At 45.8% G+C, this 18357-nt stretch overlaps 1 protein-coding gene across 1 annotated transcript; it reads left to right on the forward strand.

The window, feature by feature from the left end:
• Positions 1–8879: 8879 nt before the first annotated feature.
• LOC109742382 (protein MANNAN SYNTHESIS-RELATED 1) lies at positions 8880–12324 on the forward strand. Its single transcript, XM_020301470.3, has 6 exons — positions 8880–9181; positions 10129–10258; positions 10338–10405; positions 10496–10581; positions 11081–11663; positions 11756–12324. Exons 1-6 carry the CDS (start codon positions 9080–9082, stop codon positions 12032–12034), a joined length of 1248 nt encoding a protein of 415 aa, XP_020157059.1. The 5' UTR covers positions 8880–9079; the 3' UTR covers positions 12035–12324.
• The last annotated feature ends 6033 nt before the right edge of the window (positions 12325–18357 follow it).

Consider the following 18357-nt stretch of genomic DNA (forward strand, 5'->3'; position numbering starts at 1 on the left):
TAAGGCACAGGAGGGCTCTTCCTTTTCATTGACGAGATGCCGAGTCGCCATGATCAAGCTGCTTCCAGTGGATAGTTTTGGTTGTTGGCCCTCAGCCTCTTAAAATGTGCTAGCTGTTACTATATATGTTAATTATGTAGATATGGACCATATGGTTGTTGGCCCTTAGCCTCTTAAAATGTGATAGTTGTTACTATGTTAAGTATGTAAATATGGACCATATGGTTGTCAAAACCGTGTTGCGAAGATCCTCCTTTTGTCGAATAGTGTAACCACTATATATATGTTACTCAAATGCTGTTACCCAAGTTCATAAATTTTCATGGAAAGTATTAGTATCGTACACGGTTCATTGAGTTTAAGCGTGTGCCCGATGTCCAGAAGGCATTTGCATATTAACTGTCCATATTGCAAATTCACACACATGTTCACATAAGGAAACGTATGTGTAACATGCTAATCATCACACACGAGTACTCGCAGACGCATCGTGTGCGATACTCCTAGCCACCGCAAGCAACTAGTTTGCATTTTTCAAAAAAAATTGTACACACATAATCACACACGAAGTAACTGTATTGACCGTCTGTGTTGTAATTTCTCATCGCAAACAGTTCATCCGAGTCGGCTGTTTGCCACGTATCACACACATCTTGTTTACACGACTCGTTTGTGTTCTTTTGGCTCACCGCAAACAGTTCATCTATGTGAACTGTATGCTGCATATCACACACATCTTGTTAAGTTGAACCGTTTCTGTTGTGTTCCCTAATCGAAAACAGTTCGTCCGAGTTAACCGTATGCCATATATCGCACACACATTGATATGGCTGCCCATTTCTGTTGTTCTACCTCATCGCAAACAGTTCGAATGGATTAACCGTGTGTCCTGCATCGCACACACATTGTTATGGCTGCCCGTTTCTGTTGTTCTGCCTCATCGCAGACAGTTTGAATGGATTAACCGTATGCCCTGCATCGCACACGCAACTAAAATCTTAACCGTGTTTGATGCATCCATCATCGCAAACGTTTTGCACCTTTTTTGACGGTTTTTTTACACCACCGTTTGCGATTATTGCATCGCACACAGTTTCGGCAAAGGGTCTCTGATCGTAGTGTCGCGTTAGCAGACTCCTGCAGTAGTGAAGTCTTTATAGCTTGGTAGCAGTGATTGAAGAACTCTGTCAATGACACTATCATCAGGAAGATTAACTCCCAGCCGAGTCAAGTGGTTATGGTACCCAAACATTCTGAGTATGTGTTCACTGACAGAACTATTCTCCTCCATCTTTCAGCTATAGAACTTGTTGGAGACTTCATATCTCTCAACTCGGGCATTTGCTTGAAATATTAACTTCAACTCCTGGAACATCTCATATGCTCCATGACGTTCAAATCGTCTTTAAAGTCCCGATTCTAAGCCGTAAAACATGGCACACTGAACTATCAAGTAGTCATCAGCTTTGCTCTGCAAGACATTCATAACGTCCGGAGTTGCTCCTGCAGCGGGTCTTGCACCTAGCGGTGCTTCCAAGACGTAATTCTTCTGTGCAGCAATGAGGATAATCCTCAAGTTACGGACCCAGCCGTGTAGTTGCTACCATCATCTTTCAACTTTGCTTTCTCTAGGAACGCATTAAAATTCAAGGGAACGGTAGCACGGGCCATTGATCTACAACAACATAGATATGCAAAAACTATCAGGTACTAAGTTCATGATAAATTAAAGTTCAATTAATCATATTACTTAAGAACTCCCACTTAGATAGACATCCCTCTAGTCATCTAAATGACCACGTGATCCATATCAACTAAACCATGTCCGATCATCACGTGAGATGGAGTAGTTTTCAATGGTGAACATCACTATGTTGATCATATCTACTATATGATTCACGTTCGACCTTTCGGTCTCAGTGTTCCGAGGCCATATCTGCATATGCTAGGCTCGTCAAGTTTAACCCAAGTATTCTTCATGTGCAAAAGTGGCTTGCACCCGTTGTATGTGAACGTAGAGCTTATCACACCCGATCATCACGTGGTGTCTCGGCACGACGAACTGTAGCAACGGTGCATACTCAGGGAGAACACTTGTACCTTCAAATTTAGTGAGGGATCATCTTATAATGATACCGCCGTACTAAGCAAAATAAGATGCATAAGGATAAACATCACATGCAATCAAAATATGTGACATGATATGGCCATCATCATCTTGTGCCTTTGATCTCCATCTCCAAAGCACCGTCATGATCTCCATCGTCACCGGCTTGACACCTTGATCTTCATCGTAGCGTCGTTGTCGCCTCGCCAACTATTGCTACCACGACTATCGCTGCCGCTTAGTGATAAAGTAAAGCAATTACATGGCGATTGCATTTCATACAATAAAGCGACAACCATAAGGCTCCTGCCAGTTGCCGATAACTTTTACAAAACATGATCATCTCATACAATAATTTATATCTGATCACGTCTTGTCCATAACACATCACAACATGCCCTACAAAAACAAGTTAGACATCCTCTACTTCGTTGTTGCAAGTTTTATGTGGCTGCTACGGGCTTCTAGCAAGAACCGTTCTTACCTACGCATCAAAACCACAATGATTTTTCGTCAAGTGTGTTGTTTTAACCTTCAACAATGACCGGCCGTAGTCAAATTCGATTCAACTAAAGTTGGAGAAACAGACACCCGCCAGCCACCTGTGTGCAAAGTACATCGGTAGAACCGGCCTCATGAATGTGGTCATGTAATGTTGGTCTGTTCCGCTTCATCCAACAATACCGTCGAATCAAAATAAGACTTTGGTGGTAAGCAGTATGACTATTATCGCCCACAACTCTTTGTGTTCTACTCGTGCATATCATCTACGCATAGACCTGGCTCGGATACCACTGTTGGGGAACGTAGCATGCAATTTCAAAAAAATTCCTACGATCACGTAAGATCTATCTAGGAGATGCATAGCAACGAGAGGGGAGAGTGTGTCCACGTACCCTCATAGACCAAAAGCGGAAGCGTTAGTTTAACGCGGTTGATGTAGTCAAACGTCTTCACGATCCAACCGATCTTAGTACCGAACGTACGGCACCTCCGTGTTCAGCACACATTCAGCTCGATGATGTCCCTCGAACTCTTGATCCAGCAGAGGGTCGAGGGAGAGTTCCCTCAGGACAACGGCATGGTGACGGTGTTGGTGATGTGATCTGCGCAGGGCTTCGCCTAAGCACTATGACGCTATGACCGAAGGAGTAAACTGTGGAGGGGGGCACCACACACGGCTAAAAGATCAATTGATGTGCCTTTGGGGTGCCCATGCCCATGTATATAAAGGAGGAGGGGTGAGGACGGCCCGCCCTAGGGGCGCGCCAAGTGGGGGGTCCCACTAGGACTCCCAGTCCTAGTCGGCTCCCCCTTCCTTCCAACGGAGAGGGGAAAGGGGAAAGAGGTGGAGAGGGAGAAGGAAAAGGGGGGCCGCGCCCCCCACCCCTTGTCCAATTCGGATTGCGCTTGGGGGGGCGCCACCTCTGCGGCTGCCTCCTCCTTTCCACTATGGCCCATGAGGCCCATTAACTTTTCCGGGGGGTTCCGATAACCTCCCGGTACTCCGATAAATCCACGAACCTATTCAGAACCATTCCGATGTCCGTATATAACCTTTCAATATATCAATCTTTACCTCTCGACCATTTCGAGACTCCTCGTCATGTACGTGATCTCATCCGGGACTCCGAACAAACTTCGGTCACCAAAACACATAACTCATAATACAAATCATCATCGAACGTTAAGCGCGCGGACCCTACGGGTTCGAGAACTATATAGACATGACAAGACACATCTCTGGTCAATAACCAATAGCGGAACCTGGATGCTCATAGTGGTTCCTACATATTCTATGAAGATCTTTGTCGGTCAAACCGCATGACAACATACGTCATTCCCTTTGTCATCGATATGTTACTTGCCCGAGATTCGATCGTCGGTATCATCATACCTAGTTCAATCTCGTTACTGGCAAGTCTCTTTACTCGTTTCGTAATGCATCATCCTGAAACTAACTCATTAGTCACATTGCTTGCAAGGCTTATAGTGATGTGCATTACGGAGAGGGCCCAGAGATACCTTTCCATTACATGGAGTGAAAAATCCTGATCTTGATCTATGCCAACCCAACAAACACCTTCGGAGACACATGTAGAGCATCTTTATAATCTCCCAGTTATGTTGTGACGTTTGATAGCACACAAGGTATTCCTTCGGTATTCGAGGGTTGCATAATCTCATAGTCAGAGGAATACGTATAAGTCATGAAGAAAGCAATAGCAATAAAACAAAACGATCATAATGCTATGCTAACGGATGGGTCTTGACCATCACATCATTCTCTAATGATGTGATCTCGTTCATCAAATGACAACACATGTCTATGGTCAGGAAACTTAACCATCTTTGATTAATGAGCTAGTCAAGTAGAGGCATACTAGGGACACTCTGTTCTGTCTATGTATTCACACATGTACTAAGTTTCCGATTAATACAATTCTAGCATGAATAATAAACATTTATCATGATATAAGAAAATATAAATAACAACTTTATTATTGCATCTAGGGCATATTTCCTTCAATTAGTTCAATGAGATATATGTTGTTATGAATTACCAAAACCACCCGGGGATTAGTTGCACTTTCACAAGCTTTCTCACATAAACCAAAGGAAATAACTCTTCCGAATCATAATACAATAAAATACCCTTCACAAATATGAATCTCACTCAGATGCATGATTAGTGACTGAAGGAAATATGCCCTAGAGGCAATAATAAAGTTATTATTTATTTCCTTATATCATGATAAATGTTTATTATTCATGCTAGAATTGTATTAACTGGAAACATGATACATGTGTGAATACATAGACAAACATAGTGTCACTAGTATGCCTCTACTTGACTAGCTCGTTGATCAAAGATGGTTATGTTTCCTAGCCATGGACAAAGAGTTGTCATTTGATTAACGGGATCACATCATTAGGAGAATGATGTGATTGACTTGACCCATTCCTTCTTCGCAAAAAAAAGACTTGACCCATTCCGTTAGCTTAGCACTTGATCGTTTAGTATGTTGCTATTGCTTTCTTCATGACTTATACATGTTCCTATGACGATGAGATTATGCAACTCCCGTTTACCAGAGGAACACTTTGTGTGCTACCAAACGTCACAACGTAACTGGGTGATTATAAAGGTGTTCTACAGGTGTCTCCGAAGGTACTTGTTGGGTTGGCGTATTTCGAGATTAGGATTTGTCACTCCGATTGTCGGAGAGGTATCTCTGGGCCCACTCGGTAATGCACATCACTTAAGCCTTGCAAGCATTGCAACTAATCAGTTAGTTGCGGGATGATGTATTACGGAACGAGTAAAGAGACTTGCCGATAACGAGATTGAACTAGGTATTGAGATACCGATGATCTAATCTCGGGCAAGTAACATACCGATGACAAAGGGAACAACGTATGTTGTTATGCGGTTTGACCGATAAAGATCTTCGTAGAATATGTAGGAGCCAATATGAGCATCCAGGTTCCGCTATTGGTTATTGACCGGAGACGTGTCTTGGTCATGTCTACATAGTTCTCGAACCCGTAGGGTCCACACGCTTAAAGTTCGATGACGGTTATATTATGAGTTTATGTATTTTGATGTACCGAAGGTAGTTCGGAATCCCGGATGTGATCACGGACATGACGAGGAGTCTCGAAATGGTCGAGACGTAAAGATCGATATATTGGACGACTATATTTGGATACCGGAATGGTTCCGGGTGAGATCGGGATAATACCGGAGCACCGGGAGGTTATCGGAACCCCCCGGTAGGTATATGGGCCTTAATGGGCTTTAGTGGAAAGGAGGGGAAAGGAGCAAGGGAGGGCCCCCCCAGCCCAATCCGAATTGGGAGGGGGGCCGCCCCCCCCCCCCTTTCCTTCCTCCCTCCTTCCTCTTCCTTCCCTCTCCCTCTCCAAATAGGAAAAGGAGGAGTCCTACTCCCGGTGGGAGTAGGACTCCCCCCTTGGGCGCGCCTCCTCCCCTTGGCAGGCCCTCTCCTCCCCCCTTTATATACGGAGGAGAGGGGCACCCCATAGACACAACAATTGATCTCTTGGATCTTTTAGCCGTGTGTGGTGCCCCTCTCCACCATAGTCCACCTCAATAATACCGTAGCGGTGCTTAGGCGAAGCCCTGCGTTGGTAGAACATCATCATCATCACCACGCCGTCGTGCTGACGGAACTCTCCCTCAAAGCTCGGCTGGATCGGAGTTCGAGGGACGTCATCGAGTTGAACGTGTGCAGAACTCGGAGGTGCCGTGCGTTCGGTACTTGATCGGTCGGATCGTGAAGACGTACGACTACATCAACCGCGTTGTGCTAACGCTTCCGCTTTCGGTCTACGAGGGTACATGGACACACTCTCCCCTCTCGTTGCTATGCATCACCATGATCCTGTGTGTGCGTAGGAAAATTTTGAAATTACTACGTTCCCCAACAGTGACATCATTAAAAATATCAGAGTTATGTGACAGTCTAGTTCTTTTAATTTTTTCCACCCCCTACCTTAAAACTTACTCCCCTCCGCAAATGTAAGGAATTTGCATCACACTACAAAATGCAGCAAAGAAATTCAAATTTATTCTTCATTGGCTGCCCCATAAACAACCAGGAGGCCCAACTCCACTTTCTTCTATTTGTCCCATAAATTCAACTAAAGCACATAAGATCTTGTTTTGCAGGTTTTAATTTGCAGGTTAGCAGATCTCACACCAGACAAAACGTCACCAGATTTATCCATGCTAGCGTCCATTTACATCAAGTACTTCACCAGGATCAAGTTTCATAAAAAACTACTAGGAAAATCCCTCTTCATTGTTCGAAGACAAATAAAATCCAAGGAATTAATGCTCTCTAATCAATTCACAAATACAGGTGGCCATACCTCTCTTCCCACACCTCTACAATTCCAAATGAGACTTAACATTTTAATCTATGTGGTGTTTGGGTTTTTCTAGTGGGTATGTTAGGAGGTAGAGCAGTACCTACTAGTCCACCCATTTTCTTAATCTGACTTCTAGTGAGGGGTTTAGCACAACTACATTAGCCTTATTTTTCCTTTTCTTTTTATATTAAACCATGGTAAGTAATTCTTCATCCACATTACATCCATCAATTCAATTAGCATGTAAAGAAGTAGATTCACCAGCTTCATTATTATTACACAACAAACTTTCAGATTGTTGTTCAATTTCGGCATACTTATCATTTAAATGGTTTCTAGAAATTTCCGATTCTTTAATAACATCAATAACTGTAAAATCACACTCAGGAATATGTATCCCCTGCATAGCAGCATGTTGTAACATAACATTATCAGATAGAGGAGCACAAGAATTAGAGGATATGTTATTCTCCATATTTTCCAAGTTCCTTTTCCTTATAAGATCAGTAGCCCTGCCCATCACATTGCCCATATTCACTATCAATACTCCATTGGTTGATTTGTAATAGCAACCGGATATGAGGGATATTGCAACCCCACTGACACACATGGGACAATTTGACAGGTGCTAACTGTAATGTCACTAGTCCCAGGAGTAGAAATTCATTTCTTTTGCATGACAATGTCCTAATAGTTTTTCAGTCAAAAAAAAGTCCTAATAGTTTCACTATTCACATCGCCTAACCCCTGGACTGTCTCCATCTAAAGCCCTTGTGTTCTATACATGTCCATACGTACGCATTCTTGATTTTAAGGTTTAATCCATGGTAAAAATAAGTTAATCACTTCCAATAAAAATAAGTTTGACCAATGTAGAGCAAAGGAGCTACAATACAACATGTTGGCATTGCTCATGAATGATGGCACCGGCACACCTCTCACACTTTCTTTGTCAACCCTCTTAATGGTAGTTTCACAAAATTAAAGCCACGGCCTTTTTCCTTCCTCCAAGGTAATCCTACAAGGGTTGGGGAATTTTTTTGAAGCCACGGGTTTTTCTCCTTCCTTAGTGCGTTTAAATCTACAAGGTTTGAAAAAAGGTCAAAGACGTGAGTTTTTCTCATTGCTTAATGCATTAGTACTATAAGCCTTGGGATTTTCTTTTCGAGTCCATGAGCTAAAGAAGCCAAATAAAATGTTTGACACGGTTATCAAGTGTATGACACTATCAATAGGCAAAAAAAATGCCCAAGGAACGAAACATGTATCGAATGAGAGATAGTGAGAAGCCAATTTTGGCTGGTGCTTCGCTTAGAGTTGGACAGAACACGCGTCCAATTATTGTTATAGACATGCTCCTCATCTCTACCACTTATAGCTGTAGCGATAGAGTTAGTGACGAATGCTCGCGCATCTCAACAAAACAAACATAAACAAGTATGGCTTCAGCAATTTCATAATGAAGCTATATAAGTATCCCATAAATAAGAGTTGGCAAGGCGTAATTTATCCTCACATCTCACCGTTCTTCGACTCGCCGAAAAAGCCGTAGCGGAAAATGACAAATAAACCAACCGAAACAGAATTGAGCTCGCACGCAAACTATACATCACAATTTATTTTCACAAATGATCCTACTAACAAAATTAGAAAATGTTCCCGCAAAAAAATAAATAGAAAATGGACCCCTCAAAGAAAAATAGAGAATGGAGCACGATGGGAAGCACAATTGGCAGGTTATATGGAGTTTACTAAAACAGCCGAGCCCACTAGTAGGCCACTAATCTCCATTGTCAAGCGTACTAAACCCACTTTCTCCGGATCGGGGCTTAACAGGACAGATAAATAAATATACAAGTGCCGGGCGACCCGGCCCGTGTCAGGATCGCAATCTCCGCAGTTAAAGCCCCAGCCAGCGCCACTCCATCTCCAGTCCAGTCCAGTCCACACGCCCCCATCGCGCGGCTGTACGCACTGCACACGCGCAGCCCGGCGCTACCCGCGTGCTGCTGTCGCCTCGCCTGTCGGTGCTCCTCCGCTTCCTCCCGCGCCGCTCGCCGCCGGCCGGCCGGCGCAATGGTGGACCCGCGGCAGGTGCTGGCGGGGTTCCTCACCCTCTCCATGTTCGTCATGCTCGGCAACATGATCAAGCACGACCACTTCACCTCCGTCTCCGAGGTACTAGCCGAGATCTCCCGCCTCCCCCTCCTCCTCCTCCCTAAGCTATCGTTTCGCCGCCCGCTTCCGGTTTGCATTACAGGGGTGGGTCTTCTTTTTCTGGAAGGAGATTTGCGGGGGTGCGTTTGGGGGTCCTGCTGTTGTTCTGTTCTGCTGCCTGATTTTGGTTACTATTCACTTGATTCTACATCGTTTGGTCCAGAGAGCGCTAGATGCGACGGATGATTCTGCTTCTGTGGGTTTGACTCATCTGTGCAGTACTGTGCTTAGGACTGGGAAATTTCTGTGGGTTCTTGCCAAAATCTCAGACGGATTTGGTGTCGCGGTCACCTTGAAAACTCAACTAAAAGTACAGATAAGGTTTTTTCAGAATTTCAGTTTACTGTGCACTATAGATGGCTCCAAATCTGAAGTGATTTGTGGATCTAAGCTAGGAAAGGCGTCTCGAGAGTTGTGTGTCAGACTGTCACGTGACCTTGACCTTGAGGGCTTAGCTAGGGTTTAATAACCCAATCCTAGTTTTTCAGCACGTTGCACCAAGCTTTGGGGTCAAAAGAAAAAGAATCAGAGACTTGGTTTCTGTGGTCATGAGTAAATTATTACTCCTACGAGCTTTTCCTAGAGAAAGCACAGCTTGTGGGGACATATCAGTCAAAACAAGCCATCAATTATCTAGATAAAAATGCAAGGGGAACTAAAGCAAAGACTTTAATTTCTTTATACAGAATAATCTCATTTTAGAGTATGAGCTAGACAGTGAGGGTTCTCCATGTCATGAATCACTATCACTCCTCCAGCTTATACTCTCCCTGTCTCCCAGTCCTTCGCTTGTTCAGATGCTCTGCCGACAAACAAATCAACTGCTATATTTAACTGATGGAAAAAAGAAATGCTGCTTTTAACTGATGTGCCATGCTATAACTGCTCTCAAACTGAACATCCAACAGCTGGCCGTGGAGGCAACAGGCGTGGAGCTCAATGCGATGAAGATCGCAGACAATACTGAAATTACCAAGGCTGGAGTGGAGCTCGAGGCTACTGAGGAGATTAAGCCCTGCTGGACCAAACCAAGCCCAAGTAACAATATTATGTGTTCAACAAGTTTTCTGTCACATCCACCGATTAATCTGGTTATTCATACTTGTGATTTCTGCAGAGGATGACCAGTCTAACGGTTTTGTTACCATGTCATTGACTATTGGCCCCGAATACCATTCATCACAGGTATGCCCGTAACTTGGAACTTGCCCTCATGAATGTAGTTGAGTAAATAGAAAATCAGCTTATGTTTGTGTGTTGGCCCTTTGGTTGCAGATCGCTGATGCTGTAGTGATTGCAAGGTATCTGGGAGCTACACTTGTACTTCCAGAAATCAGAGGAAATGAATTAGGAAAGAGTCGGTATGTTTCTAGAGAAACGATGCAATTAATCTGTTCCATAAGATATGGCTTCCTGCAGACACCTATTCGTGAAAACATGTGTTTCACCACATGAGCATCCAGAGAATTTTCATGTTCACTACATGAGCACCTTGATTTATTTCCCACAAATGAACATCAACGTTGTCTTGAGACAACTCTGGTGACTCTATTTGTCGATGAGTGGTTAGTTCTATTTAAATACTGAACTGTGTACTTAGCATGGATAAACAATGAAAAGAAGTTTCTTGTCATATCTCTACTGTTCTGCCTAAATAAATTTACATTCGGTTCTGCAACTCAAAATAATGAATAGTAAGTTCTCTAAAATAGACAAGAATGAATACTCTGAATTCCACAAAATCACTGTGCTTTCATTTCATAGATGCCAATTATTGTTACTTTGGAGAACAATTATTGATGATTGATACTTTGGGGTGGCATCTCAATTCTGAACTAATGATATAAATTTCATGAACAGAAAATTCCAAGACATGTACGATGTGGAAAAATTCAAGATGAACTTGGATGGTGTTGTCAAAGTTGTAGATAAACTTCCTGCTGAATGGACCACTAAGAAGCCAGCAGTCATTAGAGTACCAAACCGGGTGACAGAAGACTTCATCCTGGACACCATCCAGCCCGCCTTCCAAAAGAACAGTTACCTACGACTTGCAATTATTTTCTCTTCAGTAAGTTTGAAACCGAAAGGGACAAATAACAAGGACTTGGATTCAACTGCTTGCCATGCAATGTTCACTGGGCTCAAACTGAACGCCGAATATTCAGAAGTGGCTGAACAGATGCTGGGCAGGCTTAAAGAGCTAAGCCAGAAATCAGATGGCAGGGTGTTGGCGGTTGATACGCGGACCGACTTGCTAGAGAAGAAGACCTGTAAAACAAGCGCGGGTGCAAGAAGGAAAGGCTGTTACAATCCTCAGGAGGTTCTGAATTTCCTGAAGAAGGTCGGCTTCTCTGCTAATACAACCATCTACTTGACAGAGACATGGTGGCACAAAGGCCTGAATAATCTTAAGAAGGCATTCCCAAACACTTATACCAAGGCAAGTAACTCATCCAGTACCATTTAATTAGTGCGCATCATATTCTGTTTTCTCTTGACCAGATTTTTAACTTACAATCTGTCATCGCGCAGGACGACATAATGCCGGCTGAGAAGAAAGGTGAGTTCCTGAACTCTGGCGATTCAGACCTAGCAAGGGCCCTGGACCTCGAGATCTGCTCGCAGAGCGACGTGTTCGTCCCTGCCATCCCCGGCATGTTCTACGGAAACGTGGCCGGTAAGAGGATCGCGTCAGGCCTGACCCAGATCCTTGTCCCGGCTCCGGTGGTGGGCGGTTCGGCGCAGGCCTCAGACTTCGTCTCCACATACATCACCAAGAAGAGCCACTTCGCCTACTCATGCTACTGCTAGTGCCGCTTAGAGTGTTTGTTGTCATTATTAATAAGATGAACTGGAGTGAGCTGCTTGGCCATGCTTTGGGTAGATATGCAAGTGCTGTTGTTGTATTACTAATTTAGGTTTTGTTGTGAGAAGCACAATATTAGAATGTTGTCTGGGAACAAACACCACAGACAGAGGATTGCAGTGTGCTACAGAGTGGACAATGAGAGTCTCTAGGCATGGCATGCGAAAAGAGTGTGCCTCATGTACCAAGTTGTATGCTTAATCATCCTATATCAGCTCACCAGTTCCGGCAGAAATTGGCTCTGAAGTTTTTGTTCTCTGAAAGCTGAATAAAACTGTTGCTTATTGATGATTTGGTGCGGCATACAAGAGTATATAAGAGGGCACAAACCGACTTGGGGTAGGGGTACAAAACTGACTTGGACTAGAAGTCGTATACCATAATGACTACTCTAACACACACACACACACACACACCCCACCCCCCCGCAGTATCAACGGCAGGCTCGACGACGTTGAGACTGAAACAGATATCTTGAAACGGCTTAGTAGGCAGTGCCTTGGTGAAAATGTCAGCAAACTGAGCCGTAGAGGGAACATGAAGCACCCGAACCTGACCAAGAGCAACCTTTTCACGAACAAAATGAATATCAATCTCAATATGCTTTGTGCGTCGGTGTTGAACTGGATTGCTGGTCATGTAGACTGCTGATATGTTGTCACAGTAGACAATAGTGGCCTGCTCAATAGGCCTATGTAGCTCGGAGAGTAACTGCTGAATCCAGATTGTATCTGCAACGGCATGTGCCACAGCGCGATACTCAGCCTCGGCCGACGAACGTGAGACTGTAACATGTCTTTTCAAAGACCAAGAAATCAAATTGTTACCAAGAAAAACACAAAAACCGGAAGTGGACCTTCGAGTGTCAGGACAACCAGCCCAGTCTGCATCAGAGTATGCGGTAAGCGAGTTTGGAGAAGAATTATTGAGGTGGAGACCATGATTGAGAGTTCCTTTTAAATACCGAAGAATGCGTTTAACATGATTATAGTGAGGAACCCGGGGATCATGCATATAGAGACATGCTTGTTGAACAGCAAAAGAGATTTCAGGACGAGTAATGGTGAGATATTGGAGAGCACCTGTTAGGCTACGATAGAGAGTAGGATCGGAAAAGGGTTCACCGGTAGCCGAAAGTTTAAAACTAGTATCGACAGGAGTGCGAGATGATTGACAGTCAAGCATACCAGCACGATTAAGAAGATCAAGAATATACTGGCGTTGGGAAAGAAAAAGGCTGGAGGAATCTCGAACAACAGCAATGCCTAAGAAATGATGAAGGAGTCCTAGGTCAGTCATAGAAAATTCAGATCTAAGAAGAGAGACAATATGATCTAAGAACTTTTGAGAGGAGGCGGTAAGAATGATATCATCCACATAGAGAAGTAAATAGGCAGTGTCAGAAGTTTGATGATACACAAAAAGAGAGGTGTCGGAGAGAGATGGAGTGAAGCCTATTGTTTGAATGAAGGAGGAGAAGCGTTGAAACCAAGCTCGTGGGGCCTGTTTAAGACCGTAGAGAGATTTCTGAAGAAGACATACATGAGTTGGAAAGGATGGATTTTCAAAACCCAGAGGTTGCTGGCAGTAGACAGTTTCTTGAAGGGAACCATGGAGGAAAGCATTTTTCACATCAAGTTGGTGAATGGGCCATGAAGAGGAGACAACAACACTAAGAACGGTGCGAATGGTGCTAGGTTTAACAACAGGAGAGAAGGTTTCTTCGTAATCAATTCCTTGTTGCTGAGAAAAGCCACGACGAACCCACCTGGCTTTATATCGTGAGAGGCTCCCATCGGAGTGGAACTTTTGGCGAAAAATCCATTTGCCAGAAACAATATTTGTATTGGGAGGACGATGAACAAGTTGCCAGGTGTTGTTTTGAAGTAAAGCATTATATTCTTCTTGCATGGCAGCGGCCCAATTGGGATCAAGTAGAGCAGTTTTGTAATTCTTTGAAAGAGAAGTGAGAGATACGGAGGTATGAAGGTTTAGGCGGTCTTGGGGTTGATGAAATCCTGATTTGGCCCTAGTACGCATGCGATGATCATTAATCGGGGCTGCTGTAGGAATAGCACGAGGGGGTAAGGTGGGTACTCGTGAGTCCGGCGCAGCGGAAGAGTCGGACGAAGGAGTTGTTGGGGAACGTAGCAGAAATTCAAAATTTTCTACGCATCACCAAGATCAATCTATGGAGTAATCTAGCAACGAGGGGAAGGGGAGTGCATCTACATACCATTGTAGATCGCGATGCGGAAGCGTTGCAAGAACGCGGATGAGAGAGTCGTACTCGTAGCGATTCAGATCGCGGTTGATTCCGATCTAAGCACCGAAGAACGGTGCCTCCGCGTTCAACACACGTGCAGCCCGGTGACGTCTCCCACGCCTTGATCCAGCAAGGAGAGAGGGAGAGGTTGGGGAAGACTCCATCCAGCAGCAGCACGACGGCGTGGTGGTGATGGAGGAGCGTGGCAATCCCGCAGGGCTTCGCCAAGCACCGCGGGAGAGGAGGAGGAGGGAGAGGGGTAGGGCTGCGCCAAAAGAGAGACGTTCTCATGTGTCTTGGGCAGCCCAAACCTCAACTATATATAGGGGGGAGGGGGCTGCGCCCCCCTCTAGGGTTCCCACCCCAAGAGGAGGCGGCCAGCCCTAGATCCCATCCAAGGGGGGCGGCCAAGGGGAGGAGAGGGGGGGCGCCACTAGGGTGGGCCTTAAGGCCCATCTGGACTAGGGTTTGCCCCCTCCCACTCTCCCATGCGCCTTGGGCCTTGGTGGGGGGCGCACCAGCCCACCTGGGGCTGGTCCCCTCCCACACTTGGCCCACGCAGCCTTCTGGGGCTGGTGGCCCCACTTGGTGGACCCCCGGGACCCTCCCGGTGGTCCCGGTACATTACCGATATCACCCGAAACTTTTCCGGTGACCAAAACAGGACTTCCCATATATAAATCTTTACCTCCGGACCATTCCAGAACTCCTCGTGACGTCCGGGATCTCATCCGGGACTCCGAACAACATTCGGTAACCACGTACATGCTTTCCCTATAACCCTAGCGTCATCGAACCTTAAGCGTGTAGACCCTACGGGTTCGGGAACCATGCAGACATGACCGAGACGTTCTCCGGTCAATAACCAACAGCGGGATCTGGATACCCATGTTGGCTCCCACATGTTCCACAATGATCTCATCGGATGAACCACGATGTCGGGGATTCAATCAATCCCGTATGCAATTCCCTTTGTCTATCGGTATGTTACTTGCCCGAGATTCGATCGTCGGTATCCCGATACCTTGTTCAATCTCGTTACCGGCAAGTCTCTTTACTCGTTCCGTAACTCACATCATCCCGTGATCAACTCCTTGGTCACATTGTGCACATAATGATGATGTCCTACCGAGTGGGCCCAGAGATACCTCTCCGTTTACACGGAGTGACAAATCCCAGTCTCGATTCATGCCAACCCAACAGACACTTTCGGAGATACCTGTAGTGCACCTTTATAGCCACCCAGTTACGTTGTGACGTTTGGTACACCCAAAGCATTCCTACGGTATCCGGGAGTTGCACAATCTCATGGTCTAAGGAACTGATACTTGACATTAGAAAAGCTCTGAGCAAACGAACTACACGATCTTGTGCTAGGCTTAGGATTGGGTCTTGTCCATCACATCATTCTCCTAATGATGTGATCCCGTTATCAACGACATCCAATGTCCATGGTCAGGAAACCATAACCATCTATTGATCAACGAGCTAGTCAACTAGAGGCTTACTAGGGACATGGTGTTGTCTATGTATCCACACATGCATCTGAGTTTCCTATCAATACAATTCTAGCATGGATAATAAACGATTATCATGAATAAGGAAATATAATAATAACCTATTTATTATTGCCTCTAGGGCATATTTCCAACAGGAGTAGGGCTGGGTGGTGGAGTGGAAGCAGGGCTGGGTGGTGGAGTGGGAGGAGGGGCCGGGGGTGTTGGGGAGGGAGCAGGGGTCGGGGGTGTTGGGGACGTCTCGGGTGGGGTGAGTGTATGGTTGGGATTGGCTATGGTGGGTGTTAATGGTGGTGGTGATAAGTTGTGTTCGGCAGGTAGGGGAGTATATAGTTGGAAAGGACGGGGAGAGGGGGTGTTTGCGGAGCTAGGGGTGTTGGATGGTGTAGTAGTGCGTTGTGAGAAAGGAAAAATGTGCTCAGCAAACGTGACATGACGAGAGACATGAACGTGTCCGGTGTGAAGGTCAAGACAGCGATAGCCTTTGTGCTCGTCAGAGAAGCCGAGAAAAGCACATGGGATAGAGCGTGGTGACAATTTATTTGCAGAAGTGGCGTAGGCATTGGGAAAACAGAGACAGCCGAAAACACGAACCGCGGAGTAGTCGGGGTGGGAAAGAAAGAGGGAATAATAGGGAGTAGTGTTGGGTTTAGTTTTAGAAGGTCGAATATTTAGAAGGAAGGTGGCCATGTGTAGGGCTTCAGCCCAAAACTTGGGAGGCATAGATGATTGAATGAGGAGAGTGCGAACTATATCATTGAGGGTGCGAAGAGAGCGTTCTGCTTTACCATTTTGAGGGGAGGTGTAGGGACATGAGAACCTAAGCAGGATGCCATGTTGTAAGAAGAAAGTACGATTTTTAATGTTATCAAACTCACGACCATTGTCACATTGAATAAAGCGAATTGGGAGGAAGAAGTGAACAGACACATAGCGTTGAAAATTAAGGAAAAGAGAATGGACCTCGGATTTGTTGCGTAGAGGAAAAGTCCAGACAAAGTGGGTGAAATCATCTAGGATAACAAGGTAGTATTTAAAACCCGAAACACTTGCAATGGGAGAGGTCCATAAATCACAATGTATTAATTCAAAGGGATAAGTGCTACAAGAACTAGAGGAACTAAAGGGAAGACGCACATGTTTGCCTAATTGACAAGACTCGCAAAACACAGAATTATGAGAGTCCCTATTACATGGTATGGTAAATTCACTAAGCATAGAAGCTAAGACGGTGGGGTTGGGATGGCCCAAGCGACGATGCCAGAGATCGACGGAGGCCAGCATGGATGTTGGAGGGGTGGCGGCAGGAACTCCATTAAGAGAATAAAGATCACCGGAGCTATTGAAGCGAGCGATCTCGGCCTTGGTCAGGTAATCCTTCACAGATAGACCAAAAGGGTCAAATTCAGCCGAAACTAGATTGTCGCAAGTAAATTGGCGAACAGAGATAAGATTTTTAATGAGGGCGGGTGCAACTAGAACATCGCGAAGTAAAAGAGGTTTGGTGGAAGAGGGAAGTTGAGCCTGACCAACACAATATATAGGAATAGATGATCCATCTCCAAGGATAATGGAAGGGAAAGGAGATTTAGTGCAAGAAGATAACCAATTACTAGATGCAGACATATGACTAGAGGCCCCTGAATCAAAGATCCAATCCGTACCTGAGTTTCCTTGTGCAGCAAAGTTATTCATGGCCTGGAGAAAGGCAGCTTGATCCCAGCTCGGCGTCGCAGGTGAGGGTGGCGTCGGAAGCAGTGCCGGCGGATACGATGGTGAAGGCAGTAGGGCCGGCTGGGGAATGTAGTAGGCATTGACCGGCTATGGTGGGGGTGGCGTCGGGAGCAGGGCCGGCTGAGGTGTGTAGTAGGCGCCGCCGTCGGTGCTGTAATGACCATAAGGAGCATACGTCAGGGCGGCGTGATAGGCATTGGCCGGCTGTCGGGGGTTGAGAACCCCGGGAGCACCAGTAGGCGGCCGAAGGCCGGGTTGCCAGGCACCTGAGTATGCCGGCGGAGCACCGAGGGTGGACGGAGCGGACCAGGGCATGGGCCATGCTTGAACAAGCCCCGTCCAAGGATCATGAGGAGGCCGCCATGCAACCGCACATGGAGCACTGGTGGGTGGTGCAGGACTCGGTGCTGGTGATGTCGTAGGCGGAACCGAACGAGTCGGCGGCGGCCTGTAGATAGGGTTTTTGCCGCGGTAGTTCGGACTAGAACGCCAGCCTGGGGGCGGTTCAACAGATGACGATGCGGACGGCCCGGCGGCAGGAGCCGGCCTGGAAGGCGGCGCTGGTGTAGACGACAGAGGAGGACGAGCCGCAGCATGAAAGACCTTGGGGCGAGAGTCCTTGCGAGCTTGTGTTTCCGCCGCGAGTTGTAGCAAGGAACGTACTTCAGCGAAGGTAGGAGGGGGCCGTATCATCGGTATGAACGAGGCTTGCTTGTCAAAGTCTTCGCTGAGGCCGACGACGACGATATTG

Source organism: Aegilops tauschii, chromosome 5 (genome assembly GCF_002575655.3).
Source record: "Aegilops tauschii subsp. strangulata cultivar AL8/78 chromosome 5, Aet v6.0, whole genome shotgun sequence".
In the NCBI taxonomy this organism is placed as follows: Eukaryota; Viridiplantae; Streptophyta; class Magnoliopsida; order Poales; family Poaceae; genus Aegilops; species Aegilops tauschii.